Here is an 18,858-nt window from a genome sequence, read left to right on the forward strand (position 1 = left end):
CATAAAACTCATATGTATTTAGAAGGTTGAATTTGAGGGATGTCCACACTGCCCCTTGTACTAACAGTCATATTACTCAGTCCATGAAGCCTGTGTATTGCACAAATTGTTAAATAATTGTGACCTTACAGATATTTCTTCTTTTAGTGAATGGAACCCCTGGTAGCCAGCTTTCTACTCCACGTTCCACCAAGACGCCAAGCCCATCGCCAACCAGCCCAGGCAGCCTACGTAAACAGAAGGTGAGATGTTCTAATTACATATAGAGAAGCTTGACTGGTCAAAGCAATTAATCATCAAAAAGGTAACAATACTGAAGAAAAATGACATATTTCAGAGGGACTCATTAACTGCAAGTGAACTGCTCTGGGGAGAAAAAACAGCTTTTCATACACATTGGTATTAAAAGCATGCTGACATTTGTGTCAAATGAAAAACACAACGATTCAATAACAGAGTAAGCAGCTTTGTAGTTGTGTATCATAAAAAAGCTAAGTTCCTCAGCCATAAGTACAGCAATACAAATTGTTTGTGATAAAAGGAAAGGCATAGTATTCCTTAGAGACCAGTAGTTCAGTGTAATGGTTTTAATTAGTATTCTTAAGATTATTATTACACCTTACAGATATAAATGCTTTTTGTATTGTAGCCAGGAATAATTGGTATAAGCTTCATCTTTTTAGGGAAAAAATCATTATGCATTCTCTTGATATATCTGCCTTTTCTCATAGTTCTGGTATGTTGCCTGGCAACAAGCTCAACTACACCATAGTCAGTCCTTTTATTTCTTCACCGTTCTAAAACCTGAATGAGTGTACAAAAACATTTATGCATGTCCAGCTGAGATTTCATTGTAATCATTCTGATACTGACCAACATTTTATTTTTAAAGGAGAAGCTCAAACATTTCTTGATTTTCTAAATACTTTGTGTACAACTATTTATTGTACTTTAATAAGAAAGGGATCTGATATTGAAAAGGCCTAGACTGCCATTTTTTTCAGCCCTGTTGTTGAACTAAGTTAAGTTGCTACTAATGGTTGTTTCAGGTAGAGAAGAGCATTTGACAGTCCAGAGACTTGGTCAAAATTCCTCTCTTCGCTAATTCTAGCAAAAAAGGGGAGATTTGTATGTAAACTGCATGTCACAGAATACTTTTTCATTTAGGTTAGAAGAGATAGGAATTGTGCCCACTCAAAAGAAATGGAACCTCTTGTAGCCTGTGTCGTAGAGGATGGGTGACATACTGATGTTCAGTCTGAAGTCAGAGATATCCAGCTGCCCGACACCATGGCTGATCGATAGGTTTTTTACCAGTTTTCTTCACTGATATATGCTTCACTTCAGTGAACTGCTATACCCACCCAATTCCCTAGATTCTAGAAAGGTCCCAGCGGATTGGAAATTTAACACCTCTATTCAAGAAAGGAGGTAAACAGAAAGCAGGAAACTACAGGCCAGTATGCCTAACATCTGTCATTGGGAAAATGCTGGAATCTGTTATTAAGGAAGTAGTAGCAGGACATTTAGAAAATCATAATGCAATCAAGCAGATTCAAGGAAATCGTGTTTGACAAATATATTAGACTTCTTTGAGGATGTAATAAGCAGGGTGAATAAAGAAGAACTAGTAGATGTAGTGTATTAGGATTTTGAAAAGGCATTCGATAAGGTGCCACATAAAAAGTTACTATACAAGTTAAGAGCTCATGGTGTTGGGAGTAATACATTAGCATGGATAGAGGATTGGCTAACTAACAGGAAACAGAGTTGGGACAAATGGGGCATTTTCAGGTTGGCAAATTGTAAATAGTGGCATGCCACAGGGACCAGAGCTGGGCCTCAACTATTTACAAACCATATTAGTGACTTGGATGAAGGGACCGAGTGTATTGTACCCAAATTTGTGGACAATACAAAAATAGGTAGGAAATCAAGTTGTGAAGAGGACACAAAGAGATATAGATCGGTTAAGTGAGTGGGCAAAAATTTGGCAGATGGAATATAATGTGGGAAAATGTGAGGTTGTCCACTTTGGCAGGAAGAATAGAAAAGCAGAATATTATTTACATGGAGAGACACAACAGAATGCTGAGATACAGAGGGATCTGGGTGTCCTTGTACATGAATCAGAAATGATTAACAGGCAGGTACAGCAAGTAATTAGGCAAATGAAATGTTGGCATTTATTGCCGGGGGATGAAGTATGGAAGTGGGGCAGCCTTGCTACAACTGTACAGGGCATTAGGGAGACTGCACCTAGAGTACTGTGTACAGTTTATGTCTCCTTACTTAAGAAGGGAAATACTTGCATTGGAAGCAGTTCAGAGAAGGTTCACTAGGCTGATTGATGGGATGACGGGGTTGCCTTATGAGGAAAGGTTGAGCAGGTTGGGCCTATACTCATTGGAGTTTAGAAGAATAAGAGGTGGTCTTATTGAAACATATAAGCTTCTGAGGGGGCTTGGCAGGCTAGACGCTGAAAGGATGTTTATCTTTGTGGGGGAATTTTGTAGAGTTAGGAGGCACAGTCTCCCTTTTAAGACGCAGATGAGGAGGAATTTCTTCTCTCAGACAGTTGTTAGTGTTTGAAATTCTCTTCCCCAGAGAGCAGTGAAGGCTGGCCTTTGAAGATAATCAAGGCTGAGTTAGACAGATTTTTGATCTACAAGGGAGTTGAGGGTTATGGGGGGCTGGCAGGAAGGTGGAGTTAAGGCCACAATCAGATCAGCCACGATCTTATTGAATGGCGGAGCAATCTCGAGGGGCTGAATGGCCTACTCCTGCTTCTATTTCTTATGATCTTATGATACTGAGTTTCCATTAAAAGAGTAAGTTAAGGGTTAACAGGATGTAATGTTTCATTCTACACAATACAGCTGAAAACATAATTTACAAGGCTGTCTGCAATACTGTACTGAACTTTGTCTCACAGGGCCTGTACCTCCCCCTCTCTATGGATGATTCAGATTCCGTGGGAGACTCACTGTAGAGAGACAATGGAGCAAAATGTCAGGTGTTTGTTATGTAATAGTAAAACATTTAACTTTTGTTTTACCTTTACAGTTGCTGTGTTTTTTTCCCCTAATTGTTACTGAAATTGGATTAAAACTGGAAAAGAATTACAGTTAGGGTTCAGCTTATTATTCATATTCTTTTCATTTAGGCGATGACCACATAATCTGGAAATAAAGAGCTGGTACCAGTAAAAGTGACCATGAAGCTGTCTGATTGTTGTAAATACCACACTGGTTCACTAATGTCCTTTAGGAAAAGAAACCTTCCAACCTTACCCAGTCTGGCTTCTATATGATTCCAGTTCCACACCAATGTGATTGACTGTTAACTGCCCTCTATAGTGGCCTAGCAAGCCACTTATTTGTATTAAACAGCTCCAAAGAATACCACAGACACTGCAGCAATTCAAGAAGGCAGCCCATCACCACCACCACCTCAGGGCAACTAGGGATGGGCAATAACTGCAGCCCTGTCAGCAATGACCACTCCCCCAGAATGAATGAAAATAATAACAGAGAGGGTTTCTTGTTTATGCCCCTTATTTTTCAGATAGTTATGGGACCAATATTCATAGACACATTAATAGGAAATAATATTACAATCACCAATTCTCAACACCTGATTCTAAGATTCCTAAATTGTTTCTCCTGTAAAACCTTGGAAAAATATGAAATTGTAGCTGTCTTGCTGTAGATTGGGTTCAGTAGTTATTACCATTCTCAGTTTCCATGTATTGAATAGATTCAGTTCTAATCTTCAATTCAATCTTAATTTTAAGCTGACTGCTACAGTCAATGATATGGTGATAATCTGGCTGAGGATGAGAAGTACTGAAGGATATGATCCTTTGCCGGTTGGTATATTCAGATACAACTTTGCTGGAACTGAATTCTCTATAAATGGAAGACTGACTCTTAAAGCAGCAGTAATTGCCAATTCAAATGTAGCAATGATCAATAGGTTTAAAATATTTTGTAAATGTTTATTTTGAAATTGTTTTCCTTTTCATAATCATTCCACTATGTGCAATGATTGCATCTTAATTTTGGAACAAATCAAAATGTCACCTATTGTACTGTGTGAGAGTCAGAACAATATACATGAACAGTGCTGATCTGAGCAACAGAAATGAATTGGATATAAAATGTAAGAAATATCTATGATATCAAATTTACAACCTTTATACGACGCTTTTCATATTCCACAAATATATTTGTAGAACATCCATATAAAATCAAACTTCCTCTCTGAATACCATTTAAATATTACTTAGACATAGAGGACAAATAAAAAATCCTTTGAGCAAAGATTTAATATAATCATTAAAAGTATGTTTATGTTGACTAAAACACAAAATTTTCAAATATTTTGCACAAATTGTGTTGCTGAAAGCATTTAAAAGCTATGCAGTAAATCATTTGTTTTAATTTATATTTGATTTTGGTGTGTACTGAAATGTTCGCACAGTACTGTTGGGTTAGTGTTCTTGTTATTCAAAATTAGAATGTTTATTTTACCTCTGGCACTGCTGAGCTGCCAGCCCTCTGATTGGCTGACAGCTCTTGGAGGCAGGATCCTTGTCCTTAAAGGGACAGAGACCCCAGCGCTGGACAGTTAACTGCCTGAGCGCCATAAAATGCATCCAGGGGTGCCCCAAATGGCTGAGGTGGCGTTCCTCTCATCTTTCTGGCCCGGCATCATAAAATTCAGCCCCAAGTGTTTGTACAATAGCAAGCCATTGACTCGCCTTTACACAATCTTTCTTTGCAAATCCATTGATAAAAAAAGCAGCAAGGTGCCACTCTGACATTTTGCTGGGAGATGAAGAATAACTCATGCTTACAAGATTCCAAGATGAGGGAGGCCATTCAACAAATCTTAACTCACCCATCCAAACTTTAAAAAACTTGCCTTCCCCTCATGATATTATCTAACTGTCTCTTGAATTAGTTGAATGTTTTTTCTCCAATAGCCTACCCAGAGTACATTCCAAGTGTTGATCACTTTTCACATGAAGAAATTAGTCCAAAACTTCACGAATCTATGCTCTCTTGTTCTAGCATCCTGACATGCCTTGACGTATTTCTTCAGATTGACCGTATTATTACATATACAAAGAACAAAGAACAAAGATAATTACAGCACAGGAACAGGCCCTTCGGCCCTCCAAGCCTGCGCCGATCCAGATCCTCTCTCTAAACATGTCGCCTATTTTCTAAGGTTCTGTATCTCTTTTCTTCCTGCCCATTCATGTATCTGTCTAGATACATCTTAAAAGACTCCATTGTGCCCGCATCTACCACCTCCGCTGGCAATGCGTTCCAGGTGCCCACCACCCTCTGCGTAAAGAACTTTCCACGCATATCCCCCCTAAACATTTCCCCTTTCACTTTGAACTCGTGTCCTCTAGTAATTGAAACCCCCACTCTGGGAAAAAGCCTCTTGCTATCCACCCTGTCTATACCTCTCATGATTTTGTACACCTCAATCAGGTTCCCCCTCAACCTCCGTCTTTCTAATGAAAATAATCCTAATCTACTCAACCTCTCTTCATAGCTAGCGCCCTCCATACCAGGCAACATCCTGGTGAACCTCCTCTGCACCCTCTCCAAAGCATCCACATCCTTTTGATAATGTGGCGACCAGAACTGTACGCAGTATTCCAAATGTGGCCGAACCAAAGTCCTATACAACTGTAACATGACCTGCCAACTCTTGTACTCAATGCCCCGTCCGATGAAGGAAAGCATGCCGTATGCCTTCTTGACCACTCTATTTACCTGCGTTGCCACCTTCAGGGAACAGTGGACCTGAACACCCAAATCTCTCTGGACATCAATTTTCCCCAGGACTTTTCCATTTACTGTATAGTTATATGGTTATTTCTTTGTCCTCTCCTTTCAAGGTTAAAGAGCACTGGACTCTTTATACTTTCCTCAACAGTGAAATCTGACCAAGATGATACATCATGCCACTAGTCCAATCCACCTTACCATGTAGCTATATGACTTAGCTTTATCACAAAGGAATGAAAATCAGGCAAGTTCTACAATGAGAGGGCAAACATCACTAGATTACTGACTAAGCAATGAAGGAATTTTAACCTAACCCACCAGGTGGGAAACAGGCAGGTTTGAGTCCACTTCATGTTTTACACCCAACCAGATTTTAACATTGATGATATGAATCAGACTAGCTGTAAAAATTAAAGTTTTTACTATTTATATGAATAGAATAAATATTTGTTACTACACCTGAAAATTTGACAATAGTATTATCAATAAAATAGTTTGTGGGTTTTTTTGTAATCTGTGAACCACAAATATGTCTACAAAAGTGTTAGTTCTTTGACACATTCAATACAATTGTCCAATAGAGTTGTGTGAACCAATTGGAGATAACGTGTATATGAAAGATGTATTAAAGGTGTGTTCAGCAGTGAGTATTTCAGTAGCCAACTCTTACCTTTCTCTAAACATTCCTTACCTTTACCTAAGGTACCCTTATCATTCTCTAAATACACATTCATTTAATAGGCAATTGTGCTGAAGAGTTTATCACATTACACCCGTATAGGTATAATAGGCTCGATAAAGCAAAGATTAAAATCAAGCTCCCACACTTTTCCCTTTCTAAGTATTTTAGCACTTCCTTCAGATTTCCAAAAGTGAAGGACAGTTAGCTCATTCTGTGACCCAAATTTAGGCTGTAAATTCTATGGCCCAGATTTTGCTGTGGCAGGGCATCTAATGGCATCCGCCATTAGTTAGACTTACCCTTGCACGTTTAGGTTCTTTTTTTTTGCATGATAGGTGCAAAAATTGCAAGCAACGAGGAAAACTGGGCATTTGGGACTTGAGTGAATAGGGAAAGCAGCTGTGTATCTTCTTAACCAATCAGATTGAAGAATTGAGAAACAGCATAATAACTGAGAAGGAAGTGTAAACTAGAGTAGATGAATTCAATTTCAAATCAGGTACAGAAAAAGAAATGAGGGAAAGAAAGAATGGGTTAAGAGAAAATAAAAAGATTGAAAGGAGAAGTAAAAAAGTGTTTCATTTTAATTTTAGCATTTTTGAAATCTCCAACAGCAATTAATACTTGAAGGATACTCCACACTTGCAATAATTAATTTTCAGTGCCGGAGAGGTTGAATGAGAGTAATTAACATTTATCATTTTGACTTAGATTATCTACTGTGCAAATACAGCAACTTCATGCTAGTCAATGCATTTTGATGGTGAGGCAGACAAAGTCTATTTCATTAAGCTAATGGCAGACTGGCACAACTCGGACAGCAACGTTTTGATATTGGCATTTAAACGCTCATTTGCTCTCGCCTGAAATCATTGGACCATTTATTCATTCATAATAGTGAGCACCATTAGCCTCACAATTATTTTGAGAGCAAAATCTGTCTCAAAGTAATTCTATACAATTAAATAGAATGTTATTGTTTATATCTTCATACTGTAGTGAAAATCTTCAGTGGTTTTGATTCAATTTTTCTCATGATGAGACGGATGAAGCTAATTGTATGCAGAGGTCTTCTGGTTACAAATTACCCACTCAAGTTTGAAATACTAAAAAAATCCATGAGTGCAATAGTGTTTTTCAATTAATAACTATTAGTAGATAGATTATGCATTTTTTTGTGTTGTAATTGGCTGCTCTGGAGCTGGTAATCCCCAGTAGGCATGTAGATTCTGCACATCAAATTTGATTTGAAAACAGATCTGCAGCTATGATGTCTGGCACAGTCTCCTTCTGGTCCAATTATGGAATAAGGAGCACAATTTGATTAAAGCAATTGTATCTTATCAGTTTTGTATTCCCTATTCTAGCACAGAATCTACTGTGGACTCTATTTTAACCACATTATGCAATATTCTGACAATATAACATTTACCTCTGGGCCTACATTACTAACACAATAAACTAACAGCAATACATACAAAATTGGAGCTTTCTGTTTTATCATCTTATCTTCGATCTATTCGGGTAATCATTTTCATCTTTTTATTGCTCCTTTAGTGTCACACAGATTTTCTCTGTATGACAGTAACTGGGAATTGCAGCACTTCAGTTTTCCTTTCCCTAAACTTGGGCCGGGATTTTATGGGCCCTACTGAGGCGGGGAAGGGGACACAGAGTATCGCGACGAGTGGTGGGAGGGTGCCAGCAGGGCGGAGGGCTCATCCCCTCCCCGTCGGCAAGCGATCTTTCTAGGGGCCGGATAGGCTAATGATGGCTTTCCTGCTCAGAGGCCAATTGAGGCCCTTAAGTCGCCTATTAATAGCAATTAAGGGCCAGGTTCCACCATACGGGGAGGGACTCCTTGCAACATGAGATGCCCTCCCTGCAGGCTTGGGGGGGGGGTGGGGGAAGGGCCTCCTCCACGGACAATTTGTGGTCCACAGAGGACACCCTAACCAGGAACAACTTTACCCCCTGGGTTTCACAACTACCCCCTCAATCCCGCTCATTAGGGCCTTCTGGACTGGCCCCGGTGACCCTACCTCATCCATCTCTTGTCCGGCGTTCCATCTCTGGGCCTGGGTCCGAGGCCTCTGCAGTACCAGCAGTGACCACTGCTCCTGGTGGTGTTGCCCATACTGCTGAGCCGCCGGCCCTCTGATTGGCCGGCAGCTCATGGCGACAGGGTCCCCATCTTTAAAGGGTTGGGGATCCCAGCTCATGAATCTTTAATTGAAAAATACAAGAGGATCGCTGCAGCAGGCCGCGAAAATGCAGAGGTGGTGTTTCCCCTCTTTTTGGCCCAGCGCAGGGAGCCACAAAATCCAGCCCTTGGACACACCTTGCTTTCAGGTGCCTTGACCAAAGCCTCTGCCTCCATGAAATTGCTGTGTGAGAAATTGCAGGCATTTTCTTTTTCCTCTTGCAAGGTGTGAGAGTCCCCTGCGGCGTCTCACTTAGGTTCGGAGACGTAACAGGAATGAGTGACTCAACACCAAATAATGTGTTAAAACAATAATTTTATTGAGTAATTATTGTAAGTATTAAACAATTATTAATGATAAAAAGGAAAGAAAGATAACTTTATTTAAATGAAAGGAAGGAAAAGAGTCTAGAAAGACCAAAAAACTTATGGCACAACTGCTATAACACCAAATTAGTCTATTCACAACAACTCCCTAAAATGGTACCGTTATCCTTGGTTAAACATCACCAAGTCTCCGGAAAACCTTGCAAGAAGATGGACTCTCTGTTCAGTCACTCCGTCGACATCCCTTTCTCCGTAGTCTTCAATGGTTGACTAGACCGCTCCATTCCAGCTCTCCGAGGCTTCCATCAGACTTTCTCAAAACAAAGGTCTGACAACCATGAGTCCTTATCAAATTCGCCTCACAGGCACTACAAGGCCGTTCAGGCTGTTGACACATGCTTTGATAGTGTCTCTCACCTGCCATCAATTAGTTTATACTGTCCATCAATTAAACTCTATCTTCTGACTTCACACCGTAGTGGAACACCCCATGTGCAAGATTATCCACTGTCCTGGCTTGTAGTTCAAGGGTCATCGAATACCGTGAGAACTGACTTCTGTTTAAACAATGGAAAAGCAACGGTTATTTCCAAGAAGAGAAAAACAGTATTTTAGACAAAACAACAGCTGTGCATGACCTACCCTGACAAGCATGAAAACAAAAGGAAAGAGTTCTTGGGCAAAAAAAGTTCATGTTGATTGCCATGATTACATAATTGATTGCTTACTTGACTTAATTAGAGTACAATCACACTTAGTTTTAAATCGATGTCTACAAAGTAACCTTTAAAAATTCACTACAGGTTTAATAAAGGTTTTTCTTTAAAGGTCAATAGCAAAGCAGAAGCAAGGTAGAAGTAAAATGCAAAAACATAAAAAGTACGAATAGTAGTGGCTGCAGGCCTCAGGCCTACGCTGTCAGAATGTGAGCAATGCCTTTATTCATTGCCTATTTCTTGTTGCCCACTGGAGTTCTTGAGGTGATGGTGGTGGCTCGCTCACAAGAAGTGCAGTGATGAAAATACAGAACCAAACTGAAGAATTATTAAAAATTTGGAACAATTTTAAAGACACTGGTATATGTGCTGCCATCAAAATGCAGGACAAGACTCATGACCCTCAGCAACTCTTGCACTCAAATCTACATCCGTGTCTATTAAGACTGAAAAACAATTAAGCCCCGTCTGCATGGAAATGCGACAGATAATCACACTTGGATGTGAGCTATGCTCAAACACAATGAGACAAGACCTTTCACAGACTTCTCGTCTCTGAATAACCTGAAGTGTGAACCACCCTCATCTCCTCAGAATGAGGCCATCAAGGCCATTATATAAAGCCGAGCTAGAATTGAAACCTGAAGTTACATGGGCGAAGCTAACCCTTGTAAAAATTCACCTTAAAAGGTAATCATTTTGAGGAACTAAGGGGGAGTCTGTTCAGGACAGGACTAGAGACAACATCATCAGTCTGGTCTGTTCTCAGTTCTGATAGTACAACAGGGGAGCTGGTGGTGTAGTGGTAATGTCACTAGACTAGTAATCCAGAGCCCAGGCTAATGCTGTGGGGACATATGTTTGAATCCCACCTAAGCAGGTAGTGAAACGTGAATTAAATTAATAAATCTGGAATTAAAAGCTACTCTAATGGTGACCTTGAAGCTATTGTCGATTTGTTGTAAAAACTCATTTGATTTTGGGGAAGGAAATCTGACGTCCTTACCTGGTCTGGCCTACATGTGACTCCAGACTCACAGCAATGTGGTTGACTCTTAACTGCCCTCTGAAATGGCCTAGCAAGCCACTCAGTTCAAGGGCAATTAGGGATGGGCAATAAATGCTGGCCTTGCCAGCTACACCCACATCCCACAAAACAAAATGAATTTTTAAAAAAAGCCATTTTTGAATTCCAGTAAAGCTAAGAGAGAGCGAGAGAGATCAATTCCAGCCAATACAGTTGATCTCTGCTGAGACAAGTTGAAAGTTAGCCACAGCAGATACAAGAAAGTGCCTTTGCAAAAACATCTTCAACCCAATATGAGCTGCCAGGAGACTGCAACAGCCCAATGGATACCAGACCACCAGCAAACAGGCCTGTAACTTTAAAAATTCACCGTCCACGGAGGATCCCACACGTTATTCCTGAAACAACAGACTTTTACAACCTGAACTCTGAACACCTCTTACCCTGTACTTTTCTATCTTTCTTCTCTTGAGAGTGTGTGTGAGAGTGAATGCATGTGTGAGTGGTGTTGCGATCATTTCGGGATTTGTTTAAAATAAATAGGTTTTTTTTACCTACAAGAAACCCTGTCATTGTCTGTTTATTTGTGCAAATAAAACGCAAGTGGTTGAAGCCCTAGTAACAAAAACATTTGCTATGATCAGTTGGGAAGTGAACAGATTTAGAGATACAGCACTGAAACAGGCCCTTCGGCCCACCGAGTCTGTGCCGACCATTAACCACCCATTTATACTAATCCTACACTAATCCCATATTCCTACCACATCCTCACCTGTCCCTACCACCTACCTATACTAGGGGCAATTTATAATGGCCAATTTACCTATCAACCTGCAAGTCTTTTTTGGCTGTGGGAGGAAACCGGAGCACCCGGAGGAAACCCACGCAGACACAGGGAGAACTTGCAAACTCCACACAGGCAGTACCCAGAATTGAACCCGGGTCGCTGGTGCTGTGAGGCTGCGGTGCTAACCACTGCGCCACTGTGCCGCGAACAGTGGGAACAAGTCATGCCATCACCCACCTGGCCGTAACATATCGAGGCCTCTATGTCCGAGATTGAATCCTCAAACAAACGAGAAATTGGAAGCAGGAAACCAAATTGATCCCTATCAATAATTTTTAAAAACTTCAATACAGGTTTTCTTGTAGTTTTCAGTGCTAGAGTACTAAAAATATCCACATTCAAGGCCAGTACCTTCCTTGAACAGAGTGAAGTAACTTGGGACAGTTCAACAACCATATACATTGAAGAGTTCAGGAGTATAGCTATGAATTTAGAGATAAATATCTGTCCAGAAGCTAGGAAACCCAAAATCCTAAAATTTGTGGCCAACCTTTTTGAAATTGAACTTGAAGAACCGGAGACAGGCATAGATTCTGAAACAGACAGGCTGGCGTTAGCCAAGATACAGTGGAGACTAGAGCTAGAATTCCAAGAGTGGAAGGAGGAGAGAGAATTTTAGGAACGGGAGAAAGAAAGAGCTTTCCAGAAGGAGGGACAGGAAAGAGAGTTAAGGCAGCTCAAACTGAATAGGGGAAAACCCACTGAAGGCACCGCTAGTGAGGGAACTACCCCTAGCTCAGGACCAAATGCTGAGCTCTTAAAGTACTTTGATGCCAAAGTTCGATGAGGGGGATGTGGAGGCATTTCTCATCTCATTTGAAAAGCTTGCAAAACAGTTGAAATGGCCAGTGAAGGACTGTTCCCTGCTACTGCAAAGCAAATTAACAGGAAAGGCCCATGAGGTTTATTCGCTATTGTCGGACAAAAGTTTGTCAAACTATGAGATGACCAAAAATACTATCCTGAGCACATATGAGTAATCCTGAAGCCTATCGACAGAAATCCAGACACACTAAGAAAATACCCACCCAGAAATGCATTGGATTTGAAAGAATTAAACATATGGCTTTCAATCGTTGGATATGATCTCTCAAGCTGGAACCCTCATATGAAAATTTGAGAGAAGTGATGTTGCTGGAAGAAGTTAAAAATAGCATCCCAGTTAATATAAGAACACATATTGACGAGCAAAGAGTTACAAGGGTAAGAGAAGCAGCAAAATTGGCTGACGACTGAGTTAATACACACACCCCTGACTCAGAATAAATTTTGGATTAGTAACTCTTATAGGTGAGGGAGAGATAGGAGGGATGCAGATGAAGCAGAAATGGGCTTGAGAGAAAAGGGGAGTAGGGAAAGAAAACCAGATCAGTATCCAACTTTTAAAAGAAGGAATCCAAATTATAAATCAGTTGGGGCATACCTGATGTGTTCCCAGTGTGGAAAATCTGGGCATGTCAAGGCAGATTGTTAATATTCCAAAAAAACAATAGGGGGCACTAAAGACAAGACAGTGTCCGTAGCTATAAAGGTGGTGCGCATGTGTGCTAATGTGGCACAAGATCAGAATATCTACAAGAACTTTTTGCAAAAAGGAAAGTTGACTCCTTTTGTATCCCATGCACCAGGCAAAGAGATAACCATCCTCAGGGATACCGGTTGTCTTCAAACGCTACCTGTAGCAAAGTTTACAGAAATTCCACCCAAAAATAGAACAAATGTCACAGTATTGATAAAAGGGTCTGCTGGCAAATGCTTGAAGGTTCCCTTAGTTAAAGTTTACCTGCAGAGTAAGTTGGTCACTGGGTAGAGACCGTCAGGGTCATTCCAAGCTTACCAGTGCAGGGAGTTGACCTGGCAGGAAGCACAGTATTGTAACAAGAGGGTCCAGAGCAGTCCACGGAGATGGGGGAAACTGAGGGGAACAAGCAAAATTCTGCACAGCTGCAGAGGGCTGTGGAAGTCCCAAAAATCCCACGGGGGATGATAGGGCCAGTAAAGATTAAAGAAGGAAAGCCAGTAGAATTTAAAGAGGCCAAGATAGAGCCAGAGGAATTGAAAGGAGCTGAGATAAAAGCACCAGAGGTACAGTTAGCAGAAACTTTCTTTAAAGATTTAATTAGGGACAAGGAAATTTCCCAAGCAGGCAAACCAAGAGTGAGGGAGATGCCTCACCTAGCTAAAGTGCCACATGGGAGTGCAGCAGAAGCTGGACAGCCACCTCCGAATAGTAGTGTCCAAGACGGCATGGGGCAGATTGGGGGGCTAGTCATCCCTGAAGTGAAGGGAAAAGGGATGGAAAAATACCCCAAGGTAAATAACAGTTGTGAAAGCCGCAAGAAAAATAAAAGTGAGGCCAGTGTGAATGTGCCCACTGAAGAATCAAAAGCTTAGTTTTTAAATCCAAAGCTAACTAGACCCAGCAATCAGATTCAGAACCCACTAAGGACAAAGTGCAGAAGGGGAACCCAGACACCTCACTGGAGCTAAAAAGAATTTATCACCCACTGTCAGCTTAGACTTATTAATGCACTAGAAAATGAACTATTAAAGCCATGTCTTGTGGCAGTCACAGTTAAGGGCTTTCAGGCAATACAATTTGAAAACAGCAAGGAACAATGCAGTAACAGAAATTTGCATATTATAAGCCTTGGAACAGTGAAGATGTCTCTCTAGCAGTCTCCCAAAGTACTGCAAACAGAAGCTAAAGAGATCCAACCCTGTTTCGACATCACATCACAGGTATTTATAAAATGGGAAAAGGATGAAAAGAACTTAAACTTGAACAAGAAATGGTTGTTCCAGACAATGCCAGCTCTAGCAGTTGTAAGATTGAGGTGTGGGTGTATGAATGCAGAATGTGTGCAGGGGTGTGATCCTATACTTCGTTCTTCCTTCCGTTCTTAAAAAAAACATAAAAAGAAATGAAATCCAAAGAATTTCATTTTTTTTTCCCTTTTGGGGGGAGGTGGCACACTCAAAGGAAGTGCAGCGATGAAAATACAGAACCGAACTGAAGAGTTATAAAAAAAATTGGAATAATTTTAAAGAGACTGATAAATGGACTGTCAACAAAATGCAGGACAAGGCATGTGACTCTCAGCATCTCTTGCACTCAATTCCGCATCTGTGTCTATTGAGACTGAAAGCCAATTAAGCCCTGTCTGCATGGAAATGCAACAGATAATCACACCTATATGAGCTATACTCAAACACAATGAGACAAGACCTTTCACAGTCTTCTCGTCTCTGAATAACCTCCATTGCAATGAAGTGTGAACGAGCCTCACCTCGGAATGGAGCCATCATCAAGGCCATTATACAGCCCAGCTCGGACTGAAACCTGAAATCACATGGGTTAAGCAAACCCTTATAAAAATTCACCTTAAAAGGTAATCATTTTGAGGAGCAAAAGGGCAGAACAGGACTAGAGACAGCATCATCTGTCCTCAGCTCTCTCAGTACAGCAACAAAAAAGCCGTTTTTGAATTCCAACAAGTCTAAATGTGAAAGATTCCAACCAATACAGATGAACCCTGCTGAGACAAGTCAGAAGTGCCAACTTGAGAGTGCCTTTGCAAAAACGATGTTTCCACCTGTGAGAATTGACCCAAGACACCAGCACCATCTTCAACCCAAAGTGAACTGCCAGGAGACTGCAACAGCCAATGAAGATCAGAAAACAGGCCTGCAACATTAAAAATTCACCATCCAAGTAGGATCCCACAGGTTGTTCCTGAAACAACAAACTTTTACAACCTGAACTCTAAACACCTCTTACTCTGTACATTTCTATCTATCTCCTTATGAGAGTGCGTGTGAGAGTGAATGCATGCGTGAGTGGTATTGCAATCATTTTGGGAGTTGTTTAAAATAGTTATTTTTTTACCTACAAGAAAACCTGTCTCTGTCTGTTTATTTGGGCAAATAAAACAGAAGGGGTTAAAACACTTGTAACAAGAATACTTGCTGTGGTCAGTTGGAAGGTGAACAGGGGGAACAAGCCATGCCAGTTGGCCATAACAGTGGTAAGTAGAGAATATCAAGCTGTTAATCCAGTGAGATATATTACCAAGTTTGGTTGGTGTGTGACTTGGAGGTGATGGTGTTCCCATGACATTGCTGCTCTTGTCCTTCCCTGTGGTGGTTACTGGAGAGGAAAGTGCTGTTGAAGTAAACTTTGAGTTGCTACAGCTCATCCTGTAGATTGCCCAATTTGAGTTAAGTTACAAAAATCTACATCCTTGTTTGAGAAGTACCTATACATGATCTTTTTATGATTTGCTCGTGGGAGGTGGTGCTAATGGTAAGGCTAGCATTTATTTCCTATCCCTAATTGCCCTTGAGAAGATGGTGGTGAACTGCAGTCTGTGTGGTGAAGGTACTTCCACAGTGCTGTTAGGGAGGGACTTCCAGAATTTTGACCGAGAGATAATGAACGAACAGCGATACATTTCCAAGTCAGGTTGCTGTGTGACTTCGAGTGGAACTTTGTAGGTGCGGTGTTCCCATGCACCTATTGCCCTTATCTTTCTAGGTGGTCAAGATTGTGAATTTGGGAGGTGCTGTCGAGGAACCCTTAGCAATTTGCTGCAGTACATCTTGTAGATGGTACACACTGCAGGCATGGTGCCCTGGTGGTGGAGGGAGTGAATTTTAAAGGTTTTAGATGGGGTGCCAGTCAGATAGTAAGATTTGCATCTATTTAGTGCCTTTCATGACCACAGGATATTCCCAAGTGTTTTGCAGCTCTGCACCTTCACCTCCCAACCCATCTCCTGGAGCAAGATGAGAACCAACTGTAACACCCAGAGTAAGGTTCTTTAAGTAATTAGCTCTGTACTGTACATAATAGGTTAGCTGTAATAAACCTGTTTAAAATCTTCAAAAACTGGACTCCACGCGTTTCATAAAAGAACTCATTACAGCTGCCTCCATACAGCTGCTGGCCTCCCCACACAGCGGGATGGGGGCCACTTTGCTTCTGGCAAAATGCCAGCGGCCTGGGAAAATGGCCCTTAATTGAGTCTCTAATTATTCGCATTGGCCGCCCATCAAACTGCTGCCATTCCTGTTGCTGGGAAACTTTCCCAGTGATGAGACTGTGTCAGGGAGTGTCCTGGGTGGCTCCCCAGCATTTTACCACACCCCTCCCCACCCCCAACCTCCTAGCCCACCACCCGGGGGCTGGTAAAGGTCCACCTGTGATGTGTAATATAGATAGAGCTAAAGGAGTACGTCAGTGATGGAAGGGAAGGATTTTGAGACTTGCAATAGGGTATCGAACAATCAAACGGCTCTGTCCTGAATGGTGTTGAGCCTCTTCAGTGTTTTGCAACTGCATCCATCCGAATGTGTGGTTAGTGTTTCATCACTCTCCTGACTTGATCATTAGCATTTGAATTTAATTGACTATCTTACTATTCAGAACCATTATTCTACTATTGTTTTCAAAAAATAAAGAATTTGAAACACAGTGGTCTGGTTTTTATCTGGCTCTTGGAGATGGGCTGGGATGTGAAGCTGCAGACAAAATGGCATGAGGGCATTGGGTGGCATGCCCGACGTTGTCCGGCATGCCCGACGTTGTCCTGCCCCTTGTCTGCAGTGGACACCATCAGAGGGGCCCGCCACCATGTGGCGACACTGCCAGGTAATACCTAGCAGCCTCCTAGTGAGCTTGGGGGTTAGGGGGGCTCCTACTCAGCCCTGGCAAGCTAGACCCCACTCACCTGTTGTCTGGGGCCTCCTCCATGCTGCTGCTGTGGGCCTCCTGCAGTACCAGTAGTGGCCACCTCTCCCAGTGCAGCTGCTGGGTCTGCTGAGCTGCTTTTGGGGTAGGATCTTGTCCCTTAAAGGGGATGGCATCCCTGATGGCGCGCTGTTAATTGCCTGCTTGCCTGCCGTTGAATTCGGCCGGGAGTCCATTAGAGAGCCAAGAAGGGTCACCCCCCCCCCCCCCCCCCCCCAACCCCCTCCCCACCTCACTTCCGGCCCGTCGTCAGGACCCCTGTTGCCAATGTAAAGTCCATCCCAATGGGCCAGAAGCTTCTGGGTACATGGCATTATTATGGAGCAGAACTTCCAGGACTTTGTCATGAGTGACTTATATCATTATTTATGCCATGTCATAATTTTCTGGGAATTTTGCAGCATTCTGCAGGGACCCTTGCTTGAACAGTTATAATACTGTCGCCCCCATCGTAAGCATTGGCGATCACAAATTTACTGAATTAGCGTGACTTTGGTCGCCTCTGACACGTGGATCATTACAGAAGGATTACAGAATAGTGCCAGAGAGATCACAAGCAGTAAAATATTCAATTGCTCAATTGGTTTCCGATATCAAAGATAACTAACATATGGCTATATTGATCATAAAGTTATGCAGGCATAAACGCATATAAGCTCTCTCACTACATAATGATGAATGACTTTGTTTTATAATAAACTTAAAAATTTAACATTTTCTCAACCATAAAGTAATCTTAAAAAAACAGTGCTGTATTTTATAACTTTATAAATTGGGACCCATGTGTATAGGGATGTCTCCTGAGCTGTATGTAATCCCGAGCCATGTTTCATTACCAGTTGCAATGCATGCTTACCACACAAGCTCAATAAATATTAATCAATTAGGAAGAATGACTGGATGTCCAAGCGCTTATTTTACAAAATAACCAACTTAAAAGAAAGGGAGGAAGAAAGTTGTTTGCTATCATTGAAGAATGCTGTGCTGTCTGTTCCCAGGGAGTTGAGCTAAGTCTGCATAGGGGTTGATGGCGAACTGTTAGTGTTTGCCATCATTACCCCTCTGAAAGTGACCCACAACTTCAGGATGTCAGGTATGTGCAGATTAGTGCAGAATTTCTGAAGTTGCAGTCTGTCACTCAGGGCTCTGACACACTCTGCACTGTGAACACACCCATCACCCACCCTGGAACCAGCAATTATTGACATCAGTGAGAACTTCAGCTCCCACATCACTCTTTGAAACCCCTTAGAAAGTTGCACATTGTTCAATCAGTTGTAACCAGGTTTTTAACAATATAGTTAATAAAATTTGATGAACAACAGAACTGAAAATATAATTTTTGTAATTGTGAAGTGTTGTTAAAGTAGTAGAACTTTTAATCTAAATTTTTAAAATAATTTTTAAAAAATTCAGGATATTTTAGATTCTACATTCACCCCATATGTGTATAATTTGCTTCACGTAATAGTTTTTAAAGTGATTTTATTT

At 41.4% G+C, this 18,858-nt stretch overlaps 1 protein-coding gene across 1 annotated transcript in view; it reads left to right on the plus strand.

The window, feature by feature from the left end:
* The window catches only part of dclk1a (doublecortin-like kinase 1a), a 345,065-nt gene that overhangs the window by 246,355 nt on the left and 79,852 nt on the right, over positions 1-18,858 (plus strand). Inside the window, exon 5 of the mRNA XM_068032816.1 lies at positions 148-242. Coding sequence (XP_067888917.1) covers positions 148-242 — 95 coding nt within the window. The remainder of the gene's footprint in view (positions 1-147; positions 243-18,858) is intronic.

The sequence above is a fragment of the Heterodontus francisci genome, chromosome 6, assembly GCF_036365525.1.
Source record: "Heterodontus francisci isolate sHetFra1 chromosome 6, sHetFra1.hap1, whole genome shotgun sequence".
NCBI classification, from domain to species: Eukaryota; Metazoa; Chordata; class Chondrichthyes; order Heterodontiformes; family Heterodontidae; genus Heterodontus; species Heterodontus francisci.